This window comes from Triturus cristatus, chromosome 3_2 (assembly GCF_964204655.1).
Source record: "Triturus cristatus chromosome 3_2, aTriCri1.1, whole genome shotgun sequence".
Lineage (NCBI taxonomy): Eukaryota > Metazoa > Chordata > Amphibia > Caudata > Salamandridae > Triturus > Triturus cristatus.
Genome location: NC_140584.1, coordinates 543,637,698 through 543,659,883, shown reverse-complemented (window position 1 = coordinate 543,659,883; position 22,186 = coordinate 543,637,698). Strand labels below are relative to the sequence as shown.

At 43.2% G+C, this 22,186-nt stretch overlaps 1 protein-coding gene across 5 annotated transcripts in view; it reads right to left on the bottom strand.

Annotated features, from left to right (window-relative positions):
- Positions 1-2,530: 2,530 nt before the first annotated feature.
- Positions 2,531-22,186, bottom strand: part of WT1 (WT1 transcription factor) — a 250,847-nt gene continuing 231,191 nt past the window's right edge. For 4 of the 5 annotated variants that reach the window (XM_085648255.1, XM_085648258.1, XM_085648256.1 and 1 more), the window contains 3 exons: positions 10,103-10,192; positions 7,270-7,362; positions 2,531-4,821 (listed from right to left, as the gene is read on the bottom strand). In XM_085648255.1, the coding sequence (XP_085504381.1) occupies positions 4,700-4,821; positions 7,270-7,362; positions 10,103-10,192 (305 nt within the window). In that variant the 3' untranslated portion in view covers positions 2,531-4,699. The remainder of the gene's footprint in view (positions 4,822-7,269; positions 7,363-10,102; positions 10,193-22,186) is intronic. The other variant, XM_085648257.1, reaches the window with a different exon arrangement.

Here is a 22,186-nt window from a genome sequence, read left to right as displayed (position 1 = left end):
AGCTAATGGGGGCCAATTTTATTTTAGTGCCTCGACCTGTGTTCTGTCCCAGTCCGACTTTGCTCCCAACTGTTTATTATGCAAATTCTCTGTAAACTTGCACTTGTTCAGGATGACACTCTGAGCCCAGGTGGACGACCTCCATATAAACAGACAAAGGAGGCTTAGAAGACAACAGAAGGTGAATGATTCATAGTTGTTCAAACAATGTAAGACAAAGTGTAAATATTAAAGGAGACAGCTTATTTGATCTGCAATCTGCACCATTTGTAATGCAGGGGTACCATCTCCATCACAGAGTGGGGTGGGGTCAGCAACTCTCACTTACCCCATTCCACTCTGTGACAGGGAGGAACTGCTGCCTCCACTCATGGCTGACCTTAAGTAAGCCAATGAGAGAAGGCAGCAGTCCCAACCCTCCTGGGACCTCTGAGTATGAATTGTTTTTTAATTAATGTTTGGTGCGGGCGTGCATAAGTGTATGTATGGATATTTAGTAGTGAGTGTTGTGAATGGGTGTGTGTGTGTATGCGCATGTGTGTATGCATGTGTGTGAGGAGCTGTGCATTTGTGTTCCATCTGCCTTCTCCCTCCTAAAATTATTGCCCACCGCTGGAGTTTCCGTGCTTCTACAGAGAACCCTTTAAGAGAGGGAATGAAGGAATGCACCGTTACTCTGATTGAAGGTGTTCCAGGCTGTCTTCCAACTACTGTCCAAAGTGTACATTTACTGACAGCGTTGGCACATGTGCACCATGGTCTTGTGGACGGTCAGCAAGTGTTGGTGCTGGATGAAACTTCTTACACCCTCACTGGGAATTTAGGGGCACATTCACAGAGCTAAAAACCCCTTGCAGCCACGGAGGGGTAAGTTTATCGATCCATGTCCGTGGTCTGCCTTTTCACCAGGGGCTGCTCTTCTGTTTTGGCGGCGGAGAGTTGCTCCTACTGCTGGAAGCCAGAAGAGGCAAATTACAAAGATAAAATGATTATAAAACACTTTTATTATCATTTTATTTCTTGTCCTGCAGGCTGCGACCCGAGGGAGGGTTGGGGGCCATACCTACTGACGCTTCAGCACCAGGGAGGAGGGGTGGGCACTGCTAAGTGCCCAGGACGGGGCTGTGTTGTGCAGCTGGGTGGAGAACCAACAAAGGCTCCTAGACTATGTCTGAGTGCTGAACCAGGGCGTTCACAGCAATCCCAGTGCTGCTCTCATGCTGGGTATAGTATTCTCAGCATGAGAGCAGCACTGGGATTGAGAGCTGGGAGCCTGCGCAGGGTGCAGCTGTTCCTGGCTGCGAGGATCAGGAGCAAGGCGGCGGCTGTCGAATCAGGTAAGTGATATTCTCTTTATTCATAATCCTTGTTTTTTTTGTTTGTGTTCTCCTACACCACCACCTCGCAATACGAGTGCCCGCTACTGCTTTTCCTCAGTGCTTACACAGAAACATAGATTTTCTGAATTGGGCTCCTGGCCATCATTTGCGCATATTTCACCCATTGTGGTTGTGCTCGCGCTCGGATCCATGTACCCAGTTGCTTTATAGAGCCCACAACACATTTTGTCAATAAAGAAACATTGGTAAAGTCAATTTGTCTGGCCTGGGCAAGCATGTATTTTTTTTTTACAAACATATATAAAAATAAGTCTGGGCAAAAAGATTAAAAATATAAAAATAAGGAAGTGCCCCATCGTGTCAGGCACAAGAACTGGCGTGCAGTCCAATTCTGCCAGCTGTGCACATGTGATCAGGCAAAATACCAATACTCACAGTACAAAACAGACCGGATGATGTGGGCTGACCCATTGCCCCATGCTGTATTTTGCAATTGGCAGAACCAAAATAGGAATGCTACTTAAAGAAACCAATGGTTGAATAGGCCAATAGATGAAGAGGGCTGACAAAAAACCCATTGTAGGTACATACACATGCGTGCATGTTTAGTATTAATTGTTTTACAAACCTGGACCTGGTGAAATAACTAAAGCTCTTTCTAGACCACATCTAAAAAAACTAATTTCCACGTGTTTTATATTGCCCAATGACGTCTGGCCTTCTAGTCTCAAGCGGGCTCGTGTAGATGATGAAAACAACAGAATACATGTAAAATGACACCTTATGTTCTAGAAATATAAGGTTTATTTTAGTAGTAACAGGAGAAAAAAGTCAGGGCCAGAGCGTTTTTCAAAAGCAAGGGGGTAAAAGGGTCAAAAAGCAATTTGAAAGGTCACTGTCTACACGTTGCAACTATCAGTGTTGCCTCTCTTTGCGTGGGGTCGTCCCGTCAATTAACCTGACAAGTAAATAGCAACCTAGATTATGTAGTTCTTCCTATATAGCACATTGTAGCAGAATACGGCACTATCTTAATATATGGCGTTTAACCAATTTAAAGCAAAGTAAAAGACAACATTAATTCTCAAACTTTTCCCTCTGATATTCTGCCCAAGTTTCCACTCTTGTTATGCACCTCTCAAGAGACATTGGTGTTTTTTCTCCGGTAAAAGATAAATTGACAGATTGCAATGAGTCACAACAGCCAAAGTTTAATCAGTGATGCAATATGCATGGTAAAAACAGACAGTACTTGTAGCAAATTCTGTTGCTCAGTTTTCATCAGGTTCAAGCTGTTTTAGCGAAATGAGATAGATTCCTTAAAACTGCAACAGTGATATCTCCAGTTTGTTCCTGTTTCTGAAAAAAAACATTTAAGCTGACACATCCGGAATGTTTGATGAGAAGGAGGATATAAACATGATGTAAGTCAAGCTGTTCAGTTCCTTTTGGTCGGCATCCAAGCAGGCCTGCATATATTTAAAGTCACAGAGTCAAGCAGAAAGCTATGGCATTAGCTGAGGCTGAAAAGGGCTTCTCAAACGATGCAATGCTGCCTGAACCATCATTAGTCTCAAAGACTCGTTTGGTCAGATTATAAATTAAATGGAGTACTACCTGATCTGGGAAATGTGACCTGCTTTTGGTGCATTCAGAGACACCTTGGGAGACCCCCTGATTGTAAAGGCAGAAAAATTAATTCACCCCATTTTCCGATTAGGTAGGGGTCTCAGTTCTAAACGCTTTAGGTAAAAGGAGCGACCAATTCTTCCTATACACAATGAAAGATGTTGAATAGCGTAATTTAACTATGTGTTTTTTTTGTTTAACATATGACAGTCTTTGAATTTCTTCTTATTTTGCACTCGCTGAGTCTATTACGCTCAACACTTGCATTTTGAGTACATTCAATTTTTCTATGTTTTACTGTGGGTCTTGTTTTTACAGATAATGAATGTAATTGTTTAAACAACGAGCAGGGCTTTTACTAACACATCAATACACATGATTAAGCTTGAATAAAATGATAATGCAGAGAAGTCTGGGCACACTAAAGCTTAAAAGAATATTTAAAGATGCTCACATGCTGGTGGCACTGAAGTATCTAAAATGTTTTGTAACACATGGCAACATTTAAAATATACACTTGCTCATCACCAATTCCGAAGACTGTGGAAATGTCAGTGTACCCCTTTAAGTGGGGCTTAACAAAAAGTGCAGTGAAAAAAACGCAGGTTACATCTGTAGCATTATCAATATTTTGTCAAAGAAACATCCTCTTAAACGTGATTCATCATATGATTCAGTTTCCGGTTTTACTAACAGTAGTACATTACCAGATATATATATATATTTACTTATATACACAATAATTCAAGCACCTCTTAGTAAAAATTACACTTCCCTCTACACAAAAGCCCAGAAATAATATATATAATCCCTTACACTAGTAAGGTCTTATGTTGACAAACACGTGTACACAGACATTCCTTAAGTTATTTATATCAAATGAAAATTGTTAATGAAAATCACGGACCAGCCTTCTGCCATCTTTTTTTAATTCTTTTCACTGTTTACACCTCTTTGGCCACATAACCAGTGCAGCCTTCCAAAACACCCTAATGACTACAGTGACTGATTTTATAATACATACATTTATATATAATTATAGAGACTTAGTGTATACCTCCCATGCTGCATTGTTGACATCCAGTATAAATGGTTGCCATCCACTAAGAGGAGCTCTTTTGAAGAACCGCGCAGAATTTAGGTACTATCAATTTAACTGAAAGGTAAGGTTCTCATTTAATAAGCAAAAGTGGTTGCTTTTACTCTTTCTTTATAGTTATTAAAAAATGCTTTTGACAAAACGTAGTTTACAGCATACTTTAAAACACTGAATACCTCCCTGCATGACTATAAGGCGTTCAGAATAACTGAGGCCTGTTCTAGGTTTTGTCTTAGCATCTTCAAAATGTGGCAAACAAGTACACAAAGAATACAGGATGGAATGAAATACAGCAAGGAGAGTGAGTCATCTCCAGAGAACTGAACAAATTAGATAATGTTTTTTTTCAATTTTTGCAAAACCAGAAGAACGGGACAAGCAGCAACAGAATGCAAAAAATATAGATTTAAGTATTACTCTTTGACGCATGGTCACCGACTAGTTTTGAATGATGCTTGCTCCTCGAGAAATCAAAAACTGAGTGGAACCATGCTATTCCGTTAACTGGTCCTCCTGACTCCGCATCATGGCCTGCGTCAGCATCCCTCTCTTGGGGATCTATGAGGATGTCTAGCCCTCACTGCAGTAGTCCATATTGCTCCATCTGGGTGGAGTTTATATTTCATGATGTTTAAAGAGAAAGCTGAAGCTTGGTCATGTTTCTCTGGTGCATGTTATGGTGGCGAACCAATTCGTCTGATCTGGCGAATTTCTTTTGACAACTGGGCCATCGGCAGCTAAAAGGCTTCTCACCTGTTGATGAAAAAAAAAGTGCAACCAGTCACTAGACAAATATGTTCTGATCGAAGTCAAAGCAAAGTAGTCTTCATTATCCATCAGTGCCTTTGGTTGCCTACCACCACAGTTTTTAAAGTTTTAAACATTTTTTACATTTTCAGGTCTATGGAAAATGTGTCTGTAAAAATCGGCTTCAAGATGAAATCATAGTGCTATGGTACTGCAGTCAAATGTATTTTTAACAACACATATTAAGGGCAACTCGCCTTTCAACAGCGCTTTCAGTCTTCTATTAGAGCAATTAAAAGAGAGACTCATTTTCTTATACCGCCCTGTATGAAATAGTCCATTAGATCATACATATGTTTATCAATGGAAGGCATGTGCACAACTTAAGTGCTTCTTTGCACTGGAGTGGAAAAATTCTTTGAGCAAAGTGATGATGATAACAGTGATCTCGCCTTGAAGTAGTGGACATTTTTTCGTTGAAGGACTTGCAAAAAGAATCATTCTAGTTGGTGATAGATGATGATATAGGTATTATAATGGCGCAAGGATGCTGTTAATTGACCTCACCTATAGATTGTGAAATAAGATGCTCTGAGGGCTACATTCAGCCCCTAACACAGTTGTAGTTAGCCATAGTAAGTGAGGGTTAAATGCCTACCTAGTGGATAAACATTAGTAGCATAGGTCAGACTAGATTGAAAGTACCTACAATTCCTTATTTCAGTTGCTACAGTGATTTTCCCACAGCATAAACATACTCTTGCCATTCTGGCTTTTCCTCAGAATGATTTATTAAACCGCCTGAACTAAAATATCCAACTCACTGGAAACTCATTGGGACCGTTATTCTGGCATAAATAAAAGAGAAATATAAACAAAAAAGGTCATAGAGAAGCTCATCTGTTACTAAAACAGGAACACTCTGTGGGTGTTGCACTAGAAGTTGAAAGTTTTATTAATGGTATTTTGGTATACCAGTACATACATACATATGTTGGGTACTGCTTATATTCATTCCAGGTTAGCTTGAATGGCATTCTACCAATCCAAACTGTAGTAATGTGCCTAGATTGGTAAAAGGCTTTTGTAATTTTTCAGCTTGGCAAGGATGGCACTAGCTAATCCTGTGCTTAAAGACTTTGCTGCAAAAATAGCCAAAGACTTTGTTACTTTTCTAGCTTGGCATAAATGGCACTATACTACTACTATGCTTAAAAACTCTGATAGAAAAACAGACATTTGAGGTGAGCAGTTTTAGAGTGTTGGTGGTGTTGTAGAGAACTCCAAATGAAGAAGCTGCTCTCCCTCTAAAACTTAGAAACTACCTAGCGGGTCCCTACTTTCCTCCTTTTTGTGTATATATGTGTGTGTGTGTGTATAAATGCATACATATATCTATATTTATATATCCATCTTCCTATAGATACATAGATATTACATATAGATATATTTGTACATATATATATATACAGACACACACACATATGCATATATACACACATATGGCTAAGCAAAGGTCAAATGTCTATTTATATGTAGATATATAACCAACCAGAGTTTTCGCTTCGAGTGTTCAATAAAAATGTACAACTTTTTTTCTGCACCACTATTTAAACATTTCTTTTGTCCAATGAATTGCAATTGAAAAAATGTAGGCATGGCCTTCATTTCAGTAAATGAACTTCCCTTAAAAGTTCAAAAAGATTGCCATCTATATAACGGACCTAGCGTTTACTGCTGTTCTTAAAATAAGTTTGCTATTGAGTTGAGGTACTTATGATATATCGAGCATAAAGATAGACAACAATGATGTCCTCAACAGTGACAATGTGTGATTCAAGTCAGAAGGCTGAATCAAACAAGGATTCTCAATTCATATCCCTTTCTTTAGTACAGTTTTGGCTAAGAATGATGACACCCGAGGAATATAATCCCAGTGGAAGGAAATGTTCAGAGTTTCAGGTCAATGTCGGTTGTGGTTCTCTTACACTGGTTGTTCAGAGTGTTTAGAAAAATATATTGGTTGCTACTGATATTGCTCAGATTGGACTTACATATGCAAAATATCAATACAACCTCCATTCCATTTAAATATGCTTCTATTAAAGACAATTTCTATATTTTCAGGGATACTCATGTCATTCATAGAATTGTTTTTTAAATTTCACAACTCCCATAGGGATGTGTACTGAACAACTGAAGATGAACAACAGCCCTTGATATGCTATTGCAGAAAGGAACATTCTACCAGCATGCCACGGAACAAGATTTGTCCACCCATCTGTGTATGCAAAAGTTTACTCTCTCCCAAATGTGATACACTAACCCAAATATAATAATAAAATGGCAAATGCCCACTAAAATTATGCCCACTAAAATTAGTCAATTAACATTTTATACTGTATGTTAGGCAAATAATAAATGAAAAATAAAAGTGAAAAAAGGTTTACGCACTTGTTTTACCTGTATGAGTCCTGGTGTGTGTCTTCAAATGGTCAGATCGAGAGAACTTTCTCTGGCAGGTTTTACATTGGAATGGTTTCACACCTAAAGAGATAAAAGAATTGCTATATGCATGTTGTATTGCCCTTCCAAAAAGAGCAAGGTGCGGACTCATTATTACTCCAATCAATGCCTGGGTAAGGGAAACGAATTTGTTAAATGTTTTAATGATGAACAAGATACAGATAGGACCACTCTGCATTTATGCTAAGGTGCACATCTCGTTGAAGTTTTGGTTCATCTTGGTCTTAAAGGTCAATCCATATTTAATATTTAAAAATGTTACTTCTTGGTACCTGGGTTGGTTTGAAGGTACAAAGACTCAGGTAGAAGAAAGGGGCATGTGGGAGAAAAGTAATATTTTCCACAATGTAGCCTTTCTAACGTAATGAAAAATGGACGACTCCGATGCAGTGCATGATTGGATTATATGATGTCTAGCACAGACATTCAGAAATATGTCATTTTGCAGCACATTCTATATACCTACCTGCGAGCAATCTAAGATGCTTACAACATGATTTGGAATAACGTCTTAATATAAGGGCAGCAAAAAAGAAAAGGTAACTCTCTCAAGGTAAATACCCATGATCAAAATACATATGCCCTTTTAGAAACCCTACACATATTGCATACATCTAAGTCCTATAGGTTGTAGAGAACACTCAATTTCACAATGGAGGTCTATAATAAATGTACATTATGTTTACACAGTGCCTTAGGAAGTATGGCGCACACTTTCTAAGTGTGTTCAAAAACGTATTTTTAAATTGGATATGCTTTGACTTTCTACATTGTATCTGCCCTTTGGAAATGAAAATGAATAAAACTTTAGTTTCACTACACAGGACCATCAGTGCAGATTTTGGCTACATTCTGAGGTTAATAGTATCCATGTTAATTACTCTGTGGGTCATTTAGAGTTTTCTGAAGTGGGAGCCTTGCTGAAAATGAGCATGCCACTTGCCCTGCAAACCAACAATTTCCTTACCTCATTTAGAGGCGTGGAAATGCTAGATTTCCATTGGCAGAATCTCATCTGACTCTACCATCAGGAACCTATGAGTAGGCAGCCCCTCCACCACAGAACTGCTGGAACAATTCACTGGGGATTCTGAGAAAACTCCCCGTGTGATTTTATATTTAAACAGAACATAAACACTTTGGCGTGTTTCTGCAAAAGAAAAAATACCAAATGAGCCACCATGACACAGTAATTTGCCACGTATAACCGTTTTCAGAGAAGTGCTCCCACTTTGTGATTGGGAGCACTTTTACCAAAACTATGTTTCTGAGGCACCAAGTATCTAATAATGGCTGGTGGCCCTCCATGAGCAAGTAGACGTGATGACTTTCGCTACAACAGAGGTTTGACAGGTCTAATGACCCTTTATGTATTTGGAATTTAATTAAATAAGAACATTTTTTTTCTATTTTTCTGGACCTTATCAGTATTCTCCCACCTAATTGGCTATGACCTAATTGTATTACACTGACCAAATCAATTAAGTGTCATGTTTTTCTTCCACTCCCAGAGGTGGCAAAATATGTTTTGTTTTTGTCAAGATGCATTTATTTTGTTAAAATACTGATTTGTCTTAATGCTTTTCATTGGCAGTATGTGTTAATTTTGTTTGATTTTCACTTAAATAGGTATTTAATTTCAGTGCCATGTGTGGAATTACATTTTCACCAATGTGACGACAATATAGAAAATGCTAAGCAATTTCCATATTTGAGTGGTTTTTTTTTAAAACTAATTGTGGAGTAAAAATATGTAAGATCATATTTTGACAGAAAGAAATGCACATTCACTTTTTGAGATTTATTTTCAAGAAAAACGTGAAATATAATTTGGATCATTTTCCTGTTATTCTGCGGGACGTTTCTCAACAGAAACAAAGAACTGAACAAAAACCATAGGTCTGTATATAATTGAAGCATTATTTTCAATTTCACCAATGAAATCACAGGTTCAAATAAACATGGAGTAAAGCAGTGGTGGGTGCTCAGGCCAGATAGAACAGGGATCTGGGCCACATCTCCGTGGAGCCGCTGAGAGAGACATACACTTTGAAAAATATCAATCTGTTGCTCTATGGTGCTGAGCTATTGTTAGAGAAGGACATCCAATGTTTGGAAATAATCGAAATTAATTACCATATGGAAGTTCTGGGTGGGTCTACCAGGGGGTCATCTAATTCCACTACTTTTCATATAAATATACACACTATCCTTATCTAAATTGTGCCAGTATTTCTCATTGCACTATACCTATGACCAGTAAAACTGATTTATGAACTGTCTGGAGCACCAATTCACTGTCTTGTAGTCCTGTTATGTTATGTTATGTTAATTTACTCTTAGCATAGTGCATACACACCGACAGGTCTCTTAGCACTCTGGAAGAGAGAGAAACATGAACAGAGAGGCAGACCAGATCTTTAGATGGTAGAAGGCCTCGGGACTACATCGAACGCTTCTATGAAAAGAAGGATTTTAGTTTTTTTCGGAATGGTAAGAGTCTGGGTTCTTTACGAAGGTCCTGCACTCAGTCATGGTCACTGAAATTGATAGTGATTCTTTCTTGCCTTTCTTTACTAAATTCCTCATGCTGCATATGCTTTGATCACTGATTCCAAGTGTAGACCGTTGTGTAAAATGGAATGATCTACTCTGTGTGATATTCTCCAACTGTCTTAGGTCATTGCACACACTATTTTATGCTGTCTATATAAACTTGGAGAGGAAAGCAAATAAGAATAATGATTCCTAGTGCACATACCTGTGTGTCGTCTTTGATGTCTTTTGAGTTGGTCTGAACGCGAAAATCTCCGCTCACAATCCTTAAAATCACACTGGTATGGCTTTTCACCTACAAGTAAAAAGGTTTGTTCTTGAGTCACACACTAAATTCGTTGAACGAAATAAGGTAAGTGATCACGTGTCATACGGGATTTGCAATATTTCTGAATACTTTAAACAATTTTTCAAACCATTATTCTTGCATTGGTTTGGTGGAACTGAACATTCCTTCTTCACCACTTACCGAACATACTGGCTGCATGTCAAATTGCATGTCTATCGTTAGCAAAAATATTATTATACAGGGTGTAGATATTCTGTTATTAACTACAATGGTGGGACAATATTTTTGAAAATTGTTTTTAGGGCATAATATTTCTGTCAGACAATATTTTAGTTACAATACTTTGGTACAATTGCACCAAGTTCTGCTGTTCCCGCAGCGTAATAGCCACACATACATATGCGAGTGTCCTCGAGGCATCCACTTGCCCTTCTGTCCTTTTCTACCTATGCACTAACTCCCTTGGCAACATCATCTTCTCTTTTGACTTTGTCATCTACCTTTCCTCCGATAATGCCCAAATCCCCATTTAATGTTATCATTCCACAAACAGCAAAGAAGTTGCTTATATATAACAATAGTTTTTCTGCTTCATTGGTGTGAATTATTACAACATGTTGTGTGTGGGTTAGTAAAAACATGTTGAAACAAATACCCACGCATTACCCCACATTCAGATTGAAGTAACAAGGTTCTGGAATTTCTGGGAATGCCAGGCCTAGAAACACTAAGCTACTTAGAATGGTCTTAAGTGGTAGTACCTCCTCTAACAGCTCCCCACCGGTCTTTGATACTGCCTCAGGCCTCTTGTAGTTCTCCGGGTCACTTGTAATGAGGACCTAAATAATGAGCGTCACTTGGCCATATCTCAGCTAGCTCTCAGATCCTACAACCATGATTTATGTCTTTCATAAAAATGTTTATTGTGGAGCTAAGTGCGAAGCAAGATGGTCACCCCCTGCTAGAGCTCCCAAGTGGTGTCAAGCTCAGGGCCCTGATCAGAGCAAGCCGAGGCCGGCAGCCGCTCTCTGGATGGGGAACTGACTCTCAGACCCACTGGGAGCTGTTGGTGGGCATTTCGGTCTCCTGCTTTGCCCCTTCTGGGCAGAGGATGGACTGGGCGGAGGATTGGCTGCTGCAGCCCAGTTGAGCTTTCCTTTCTTGGATCCTTCTTCTCGGGGCGAGGGCCCGCCCACCTGAGGATGACTATTACCAAGGCCTGGGGGAGACTGGCAGAATGACAACCAGGAGAGGAGATACTGCCCAAGACCAGAGGAGTCTGCAATTGTTGACTGGCCTAGTAGCACCTGGACAGACTGGAGGTGCCAGTCGAGAGACACCCCTGGTGCTGGGATAGACTGAGATGGGTCTGTCTACATGAATCACTATACTGAGACCCGGAGGCCCCTTAAGAAATCCATCAGGGCCTAACACTATCCATTGATGCCCTCCCCTTCACTGGAGTGTAATGTTGATGCTTCTGGATGGTCCCGGAGGCATGGCGCAGTGGTTGGGGGCCGAGGTCCTCCCTACCTCTACACCCTGTACGGGGGAGCCGGAAACTGATGCACCTGACCCTGGGTGCTGCGACTTGTTCTTCCCCCATGTCTGGGCTGGCTCCACATCTGGCCTAGGAGGCCCTGGACGCTCTGTCTGGTGTGAGGATTACCACTTGGGTATGCTCGACTGCCTGTTGGGCTGTTGACCCCCCACTGGCGGATGTCATATGGATTTTGCCTCTGGGGGACTGTATGACCGTCCGCCAGTCCTTTGGAGGTGCCACAGCTCTACACAGGGGTAAGAGATCAGGACCACATGACCTATGGCTTGGGGCACCCACCCTCTCTATGGGGACCCTCTCCTCTCTCCAATGAGCCTAACCGGTGGTCTCTGAAGTAGATCCTGGGTAATCTGGGTGGATGCCAGCTCACCCTTGGCTGACCATAGACCCGCTCCTCTCATACTTGACACCTTGGCTTCAGGCCCCTATCTGTTGCTCCCCCATGTGCCGCAACCTTAGCTGGCGGTGCACCAACTACTCTTTACAGAGGCGGTCGCCCGCTCCAGGCCACCAGCTTCACCTACTTCCTGCCTGAACAGGCTCAGCCCTGTGCACTGACCATGGAGGCCATCCTGAAGGAGAATTCAGTCATAGGGGCTACCTTGTCGACAATGGATAGCAAAATGACTGATCTCACCATGGAGGTACGGTACTTATGCAAGGAAGTCACCACCTTCCACTCCTGCCTGAATACGATGGAGCATCAAGTGTACCAGGTAGAAACACAATATGCAGTCTTGGCAGATTAGGGAGGAAGAATTGCTTTCATCATGCACAAAGTCATGGACCTGGAAGACACATCTCTGTGGGACAACATTTCAGTTTTTGGGGTGCCTGAGGGAGAAGACGTGATGGTCTTCCTCAGCACTCTACCCCCAAGCTGCTGGAGGTCTGCCTGTTGGAACCCTTGGAGTTTCAGAGGGTGCACAGGCTCCGTTTTCACCCCTGATCATCCTCCTCACCCATTTGTTGCCTACCTTCTCCACCATCAACACACCAGAGCCATTATACAAGCGGTGTTGCACGCCTTGACCCTGTTACAATTTGAAAGCCATCGCATCTCTGTCTCAGCAGATTACTACCTGGTAACCAACACCAGATGGAAACTCATCCACCTTATATGGCCCTGTTCTCAATGCTGGGACATCGAATTTGGGTAATTCGACCAGACGCGGATGACTATCAGGTGTTCTAGGGAGTTAACTAACCCCAGCGATCTCGATTTTTTTTTTGGGCAAGTACGATGACACAAGTGCATCCCTGGAGGCCACACCACTCCCTCTGCCACCGAGCCTGCCAGAAACTCGCAATGACCCCAGCAAATGCAACGGTCTTCTACCACGAGGGCAGCGCATTAAATTGGACCGCATGGGTCTTTTCGGGTGGGGGAGGCTCTGAATAAGGAAAAAAACAGGGACAAGGTGAGATCACTTCAGGGGTACGGATCATGCTATCCCCGCCCTGATGAGCGGTCAGGAGATCAGAAGGAGGGGGTGTCCACCAACCCCCTGGCCCAAATGATTAGGGTACCTACCTACCTGAGCGTCGATATTGGGTTGTTTATCTCTGCTCCCTTCCTTCCTGTGCCCAGCTGCTGCTTTCCGGGCAACAGGCCATTCATCTTTTGAATACTGTCCCTTGTCTCCCCCCGGTTAATCATGTGTGTTTTCTGGTCTGTTACAGTTGGGATGCCGGATGATGATCTTTGATGCTGCTAGGGCCCTGAGGCCGCATATGATTTCTTCTGGCCTGCTTTTCCTGCCTTGGCACTCTCGCTGCTGCTATTGACTATTTGGACCCAGACCGCCTACCCTCTTTAACAGCTCAGTGGGCCCTCTCGATTCATTCCTTTTCCCCATCTTTGTGAAGACGCATGGGACCGCCCCCTCTCTCTATTTTCTCCCACACAACATTTACTGATACATTCTCTGGCCATATGGGTGTTCAGCTCTTCAGTGCACAGGTTCTAGCTCAAGACATCATAGAGGTTTTCTTTTCTCTTACAACTTTTACCATCCCACTGTCCCCCCTCTCCCTTCCCTCCCAAGCTTGGCCTCCTCTTGGCCCCATTCCCCGAGCACCTTCTGGATATCCCTTACATCTGGCTGGCCACCATTGGAGGGGCTGATCTAGATTTTGCCCCTTTCTTCGGGACCCAAAATCTCTTATAACGATTGTCTGCAGATGCATTCACTCCTCTTGATAGCCCCATTGAATGTTAATGGCATGGCCCACTATATTAAGCACAAGCAGGTAGTGCATTACTTACGGACACAGTGCGTGGGTGTTGCACTCTTTGAGGAGATGCATCTGTCCAATGAGGAATCCTTGAAACTTAAATGGGATTGGGTGATTAGCAGTAGCCGAAAATGGAGACCAGCTGAACACCCTCACACACCCACAGTAGCACCAAAAAGTGTGGCATAGCCACTCTGCTCTGCCAGAATCTCTCCTGCAAAGTCCTTGAGAAGTGGACGGACAATAGCGGACACTGGGTCTTTGCAAAACCTCCTTCCCAGACGAAACACTGATACTTGGTTCAAGTTCTGCTCCCAAAGCTGAGAAGGACAGCTTGTTTGCATGCCTCTGATACTCCTGACCTTTGTCTGCACCCTAGTCATTTTGGGAGGAGACTCAAATTTAGCCCTGGTCCAGTGTCTGGACAGGTCTGGTAGGCCTGACCCTCAACACTAAACTCACAGAGTGGTTCTGGGTGATCTTTTTTCTGACTATGCCTGTGTCGATAGTTGGCTCCTCCTTCATCTCTTGGATAGGGAATACAGTTTATTTTCCTGCTCTCACAACACAGTTATTTCCTGCTCCAATGCCCACCCGTTGTCTGGGGCTGCACAATCCTGGAGGTGGCCATGATAGAGCACAGGATGGTCCAACTGGACTTGGACCATGGCTCGACTGTCTCACCCACAGCACGCTGGTGGATGCACACCTACACCTACACCATACAGACTGAAAGGAAGCCCTCCGTGGGCATATTGCCACTTACATGCAGGATAATGCAGGGTCTGTGACCTCACCCCGGACTCTCTGGTCTGCGAGGAAGGCTCCCCTCCTGGGGTCATGATATGAGATGCAGCCAATCCTAAGTGCAAGGCCAGGGCCACACTATGTGGAGCGAGGCTGAGGTGCAGACTCTCCATAGCCACTATACGTCAATACTGTCGGAACCCATCTACAGTGCCTTAGAGATGGCCAAATGTGAGCTAAATGTCCTCTATACCAGAGTTGTGGAGAAGGTGCTCTTGAAACTTTAGTAGTGTAAATAGGATGAGGGCAAAAATACAGGTCATCTGCTTGCCACACAGTTGTGTCACCATGATTCACAGGTGGTAGTGATCACCATTTGAGCTGTGTCGGGCTCCCTTCTGACTCAACCCAGGAACACAGTGAACTGGTTTGCGGAGTTCTACTCCTCACTCTACCAAGTGAATTTCACTGCCTCTGTGGAAAATATAGTTGATTTTCTGGAGCCACTTTATTTGCCTTCTCTCACGCATAAGGAGAGGTATATATGGAGGCTGACGTTACGGAGGAGGAGGTGGTGGAGCCCATATCCTTTCATCCACCTACAAATTCCCAGACAAAGATGGCTTTCCTGGAAAATTCTGTAAAATGGGTAAGGCTACACTGTCCCCTTGATTGACACAAGTCTTTAAGGAGGCTGCAGAATATTGAACACTGGGACTGCTTTCCAATAAGGCCTCCAGCGTCATTATCCTCAAAGAGGATAAAGACCCCCTAGATTGTACTAGCTACCATCCGATCTTGAGGGTCTTAAAATTCTTACCAAAATCCTTGCGCCAAGGCTGGGCAAGGTAATCTCTCAATTGACCCGCAACTCACAGGTCAGATTTGTACCAGGCCACACCTCTTGTGACCATCTGCAGACCCTTGCCCACCTTCAGCAGCATGTTTAGGATGAGGATGAGGAGAAATTGGCAGTCCGCTCAATGCCGAGAAGGCCTTTGACAGGGTGGATTGGCTTTAACTCTTTCGGGTGAAGTTTAAGCTGGGGCTTGGAGACGATTTAATATGATTACCCCATGGCAGAATATAATTGCGAAGGCTTCATGTCCAAGACGTTCTAGAAATGCAGGGGTACCTGCCAGGGCTGCCAGTTCTCCCCTCTGTTGTTCCTGGTGGCCTTGGAACCCTTGGCTGCAGCCATACATCTCTCAGCAGATGTATATGGGATAATCGTTGGTACTGCAGCACGACTTCATTAAAAGTCAGCCTTGGAAACTGTCCATGTAGGGCAGAGTGCACACTGTAAAAATGACGGTCACCCAACGATACACTTATGTCCTCAGCATGCTGCCCCTGAGAGTTCACAGGGAGCTCCTCTTATCAGATTGAGGCTGGCCTGCAGTCTGGAGTGGTCACCGGCCCTGATCAAGAGCTTCCAAATTGTTGGTGAACACCACAGCAAGTGGTCAACTTGTCCCTTTACAGCCCGGCCCTTCACCTTTCTCAACTGGCTCCTTACTGGCACACTTAAGGGGAGGCCCGACGTGGGTGCAGATTGAACGACACCTCACGGGACCTGCCTATCTTTCCCCACTATGCTACTTGTGATTCTCACATCCTTCCTGGTGGGGCAATCTAGTTCTTGCAGCCATGTCGTGGACTTGGGAGGACACCCACAGACTTCTGGGTTTCCACCTGTGACACAATAGTCAAGCACTGGTGTGGCAGAACTCTGCCCTTCATATCGCAGGTGCTGGATTTTGTGGTAGAAAAAGGAGCAGCACCACATTAATCACCTCCTCAGTAAGGGTACACTGAAAATGTTTCAGATGCTTAGGTCAGGATATGCGCTCTCCCAGTCTAATTACTGGAAGCACGAACAGCTGTCTCATTGTCTCTGTTTGGTGCTAGGCCCCCTACCTATGGACTTCCCAGACTCTCCAATCCTACAGTATCTACAGCTTTGGGTCAAATGTCGGGGGGTGTCTCCAGTAACTATGGTGTACTCCTCAAAAATGTTCACTCTGGCCCAGCCCTCGACCTGGCGCACACTAAATATCAAACAATCCTCAGTAGAGAATACTCTGCGGATGACTCGGTGTACCCGATACAGACCCATGACAGGGACCTTTGAGAGTCCTGCCTCAAATTTCTATATTAAAAGATCTTCCACAAGTGGTATTGGACCCTGAGGAGACTCTGTCTGGCAAAGCATTTGCCCCATAGTCGTTGTTGGCAGTGTTCTGCAAAAATTGGCAATATATACTGCATCCTCTGGAGCTGCAGAGCTACCCAATCCTACTGGACGATCGCATGGATGCACCTATGGAGATAGCACTCACACATCGTGTGCCCCTCTGCCCATTTAGCCTTCCTCAACTATATTACAGATGCCCCTGACGTGGATATTTACAGCCACCAGTGGCTAGCCACTGCTCTGGCGGCCAAACTTTGCATCGTGCATCATTGGCACCAGCACTCATGCCGTACCCATGAGGAATAGATCCAAGCTCCACAAGGCGGCTCTCCACGAACGGTTCACATATAAACTTATTCAAAGCTAGAGGTTTATGACCTGGAGTGGGGAGAGTTCCTGGCGGCTATCTCAGCCTCACTCCATAATGGTCCTGGATCCCTTGTGTCTCCAGCCCCTCTTCTTGCTGGGGCTTTGTACTTCTTACTGTATGGCTTCCCTGTTTATACCCCCACTCCTCACCACCCACCATTGATTATTACCCCTCTTCCCACTGCCTGCAGAAAAGCTGCCATGAGAAATAGCCCCCTTTCCATTGTGTCTGCAGGGATGGTGCAGATTGCATAGGGCTTATGCTCACTGGGTTGGGAGTGGCTAGTGGGGGGCCCCATCTGCTGGGCTCCTCTGTGGCTGAGTACTGTGTACTGAATTACTGGAAGGTGGGTGACTGCCTTTGGCTTTCTGGTTTACTGTTATCTTTGATGGTTTGCAATGTTATTGTTTCTATGCAGAACAACCGAAACGGCTATACACAGCACTCTGTGGTTCAAGAGTCACCTACCTAGTGCAGTCTAGAATGATGGGTTCCATCCTGTACTTGGTCTCTAGACTGCCCCCTCCTGTCCTCATGTTGGGTCTCACTGACGCTTCTTTTGTTTTCTAGTTTTCTCCCCCTTTGGGCTGGTGGCCCGGCTCTGCCTCCCATTCCCCCCCATTTACCCCCTCTCTTTCTTATTCCCCACCTCACTTAACTGGACTGGACATCCAAAGTTGTGACTCCACTCTACTGACCAGGGATAGTACCAGGGACACCTAAATGTTTTGATAGGGCACACCTGTGGTGTGATTTCTACAAATGCAGAATTGTTGTATACGCTTGCTTGGGACCCCTGCTCTCTGTCCTCCCATCCCTGGTTGGTTGTGTCTCCACCCGGTATTCCTGGACTGTCTGTTATGGATGTTGGGATTTTATTGTATTTTTGAGGATTAATGATGCAAAATGAATAAAAAAAGGTTGCAAAAAAAATGTTTGTTGCAAATGTGAATGCGCACAATAACTGGGTGACCATGGTTCAAAAGTGAGTGCTATCCAAATTTCAAGTTTAATCATATTATTGTTAAATTGAACATTGACTAGGTAATATTTTCCACCTTAAATGTGCCAATCATTTTAATTTATAATAAATGTGAAGATTTTCATGCTACATCCTATAGTTCTCACTTTGGGTTTATTTACTTACATTTCACGCAACGCAGCAAGGCAATTTACTGCATTACATGAAAGAGAGGCAGCAGAAATGTACCATATCATTTAATATATGGGGCATGTCTGCTGCCTCCAAGTGCTGGTGCACTATGTGCTGCACTATGTGCTGCCAAGCTCCAACTCAGGCACCTTTGCACCCTGATGCAAGGGTGCCTACATTACAGTCAGAATTGTTTTGTGTAGGAAGGAACACCTGTCCTCTTTATATGTGTGCTGCAAAATAAAGCACATATGGGAAGAGAAAATAACAAGCAGGAATAAAGATAATTTTCCTTGTTATGCATCACTGAGGAAGGTGTGGCATTTTGATGCATTCCCAGGTTTATAAGTCTTTCTAAATATGAGAATGCAGCAAAATCTATGGGTTGATACACAGAAACACCAATGGAATGCCTTCCCTATGAAAAGTAATGCAAAGCAGCATGGCCTAGTAAATATAAATGGTTTTGTTTCAGGACTATACCACAAAAGAGTTACAACCCCGGCACAAAACCTTAGAAATTCCTCCCCTGCATGCTAAACATGTAGAAATCCTGAGATCAGGTAGTTAGAGTATGAACTCTCCTAAAACAGTTGTGAACCTGAGGCCTGGTTGTGGAAGGCAGTGGAGTTGATGACATGTTTCATAAAATACCATAACATATATTATCTCGAAATGTATCTTTTGAAAATTACAAATATGTTTAATCTCATTTCCCTTTATGCAGAGGATTTGTTACATCCTTACATAGTTAAAGTATGTCCAGGATGTCAAACTTGATATTTGAAAGATCTGAATGTCCTTGTTCAGTGTTTTTGTATCTGCTGCTTTGTAACTTAAGTAATATTTGTTTTGCAAAGCAAAAACAATGACAGAATGTTCCCTGGTTGAAATCTCATTTCGGACATATGCTCTACGGGGATGGGATGGGATAAAAATGAACAGCCCTCACAGTGCACAAACAGCCCAATTAAAAGGCATGAACTTCTTTTTAGGTCAATCGCTCAAATTGTGATTTATTTTAAATGTGTCAGTAGTAAGATCTTAAACAAGTATTGGTAAATGCAATAAGCTTCGCCTTTGTGATTAATAATAAGCTGCATTTTGTTGAAAGTTATAGCTTGGTGTGCAGTTGTGCATTATAAGTTACTGAAACTCCGTTAAAGTGTTCAAGGGTGGATTCTCTGCTAATGCAGAGGAGCATCACCCCACTGCTCTGTGAGCTGGTGAAAAAAGGAAAAATAAAATGATAATAACGCATTGTTAATATCATTTTATTTTTCTGTCCTTGCTCAGCTGGTTAGGGGCGGGGTGGGGCTGGCCTGTGTAAGAGGAACAGGGGGAGGAATAGTGGGCTTTTTCTAAGTGTGAATGAATTTTTGGCTTGCCATCTCGGGCCAGTCAAACAGTCATGCTCACTTTGCATATCTTCCACCCAAGCTGCATTACAGCCTGGGTGGAGAACATGCCCAGGCTCTCATGCTCTCTCTGAGCACTGAACCACGGTTCTCAGACCAATCATGATGCTGCTATCAGCAGTGTCATGATTGGCTAGGGGAGTCTGGAAGCCTGGGTCCTTCTTGTTTCCTGCTCTGGAGTCCTGGGAGCAGGCGAAGAGGACCATGAGACGGCGGCACACAGGTAATTGTTTTAATTTTTTCTCTTCATTCCCTCCACCGCTGTTATTGAGCAGCCACTACTGAAAGTATTATGGCTTGTTTATTGAGAAAGGCAATATATTGTGCTGTTACAGGTGGTACTATAAAGCGGGGAGGTTATGTAAAGGCAGAGAACAAAGAAAAAAAACATGCTCCCAACAAATACTCTTGAAATGGGTGCATATATGGCAAGATTAGGTAATGGGGGAGGAAAAACCAAAGAAGCACAGCGTATGCGGTGTGAAGGCAAAACTTAAACCCGGGCGCTTGTGGCGGTGTTTTAAATCAACACATCGTCATGAGAACAAACCAAACGTTTTTAAAGTTCAATGGTATTTCTGTTCACATTAGGCAAATGCAATTATGTCATTTGGAATGCAGCACAAAAGGGGCCTGATGAAATTGGAAAACCATGTGGGGATACAAAACCACTCTCAGATAGATTCTTGGACACTTCCTGCCACTCTGCAGATGCCACGGAGCTGCAAGTCACTCTCCCAGGAAAGATGATCCACCTGGGAGGGGAGCGGTCCAAGCCAGATGTGGAGGAAGCGGTCTGGGGCCCACACGCTAACACTGTCTCGATAGGTAGGCGAAGTGCCTTCAAAATCAAAAAAATTGGATGTTATGCCTTTATTTTTCATTTGAATCAACATGGAAAACCCTTTTACACCCTTTCTGCTTCATCTTTGTAGACAATATGGGAGAATTCTAGTTTAAAGTGAAGTACTGGGGCAATCCCGAAACCCTGCCTGTAACCTGCACTAGTACCAAGTCAAAGATGAATGCATGAAGATATCACAAGCAGGCCTCTTTGTAAGCTATGCACTAACAAACAACCATCTTAACCAGAAGAAGTCAAGCACATGTAGATGAACTGTTAGGCATTAAATATAATTACTTTAGTAAGCCTAGGTAGCGAGGCTAGGGACACATCCCTACATGAGCTTCAGCAAAGTGAGTATGTGTGAACTAGGTAGCAGCCATTAGGTCTTTAGAGTAGCCCCACACACTGTTTCAGGTAACTTTCTTTAAACCCTGCAGTTTATTTGCTAGTGATTATTATTTTGAATTTGCCAACGAGTAAGAGATCACGAATCATGCCAATAAGGATCATGACATTGATGATTCAGTGCAACAATTGAAACATGCAATGCAACTTATAGTTGCACATCAGCCCACCATATGCTGCTACAGTAGAACAGATTACTTTCTGAGGCCTGACAGGACAGCTCTGTGTACTTTTTTAACTGGTCACAAGTGACCATCCACCAGATAACAAGAACAAGTTGCCAAAATAGATTAGAAGCAATGAGGTTGAAAGGATGGTGAATTTGAGGGTGACAGAGAAGCTCAATTGCACCTGTATACGACTCAGATGATAAACGCGCTCTACAAGTTCTCATAAGATAATAACAATGGTGCTGGAAAAGGCGCCAAAGTGACCAGAAGCATGAGGGACCAGAGTTGGGAAGCAGGGCAGGACTGGCAGTAGCGGGAACCAGGCATTTCCCCAGTAGGCCGCCAGGGTGGGTGCTAGTTTTGGAACCCTGGGGGGCCATTTCTGTTACCGGGGGCAGGTTTTGCAGCATAGCTGCAGTATCGGCCCCCTGTAACAAAAGCAGCTGCAGTGTTTTCCACGTGCATCCCACTCCTGCGGCCGGTCCAACTCAACATCCGCAGTCCGGCCCTGTTGGGAAGGACATGGGTAGAGTATTAAGTGGGATGCAAAAAGTGTTTGTGTCTGGGGAGGGGGGAGACACTCTAAAAAGTGTAAATGAGGATGTGGCTTAAATATGTAAACCAGATCCTAAACATATGCTCTGATGGCAGAGTTTTTAACGTTTCCATCTCCATGAATTAATAGTTCATCCAATTCTTTTTTTCATTGCATTCGGGTCCCTTTAGTTTATTAGTGTTATTGTAGATTAAGGACTACAGGTTCCAGAATGCAAAGTAAAAAGATGAGCGAAATGAGGAAACCTGATAGCTCAGTAGGTTTAAGAACTAGTGTTTATTTTTCCACTATCTCATGAAAAAGTAACTTGACAGCACGCATTTCCATACCATTCTGAT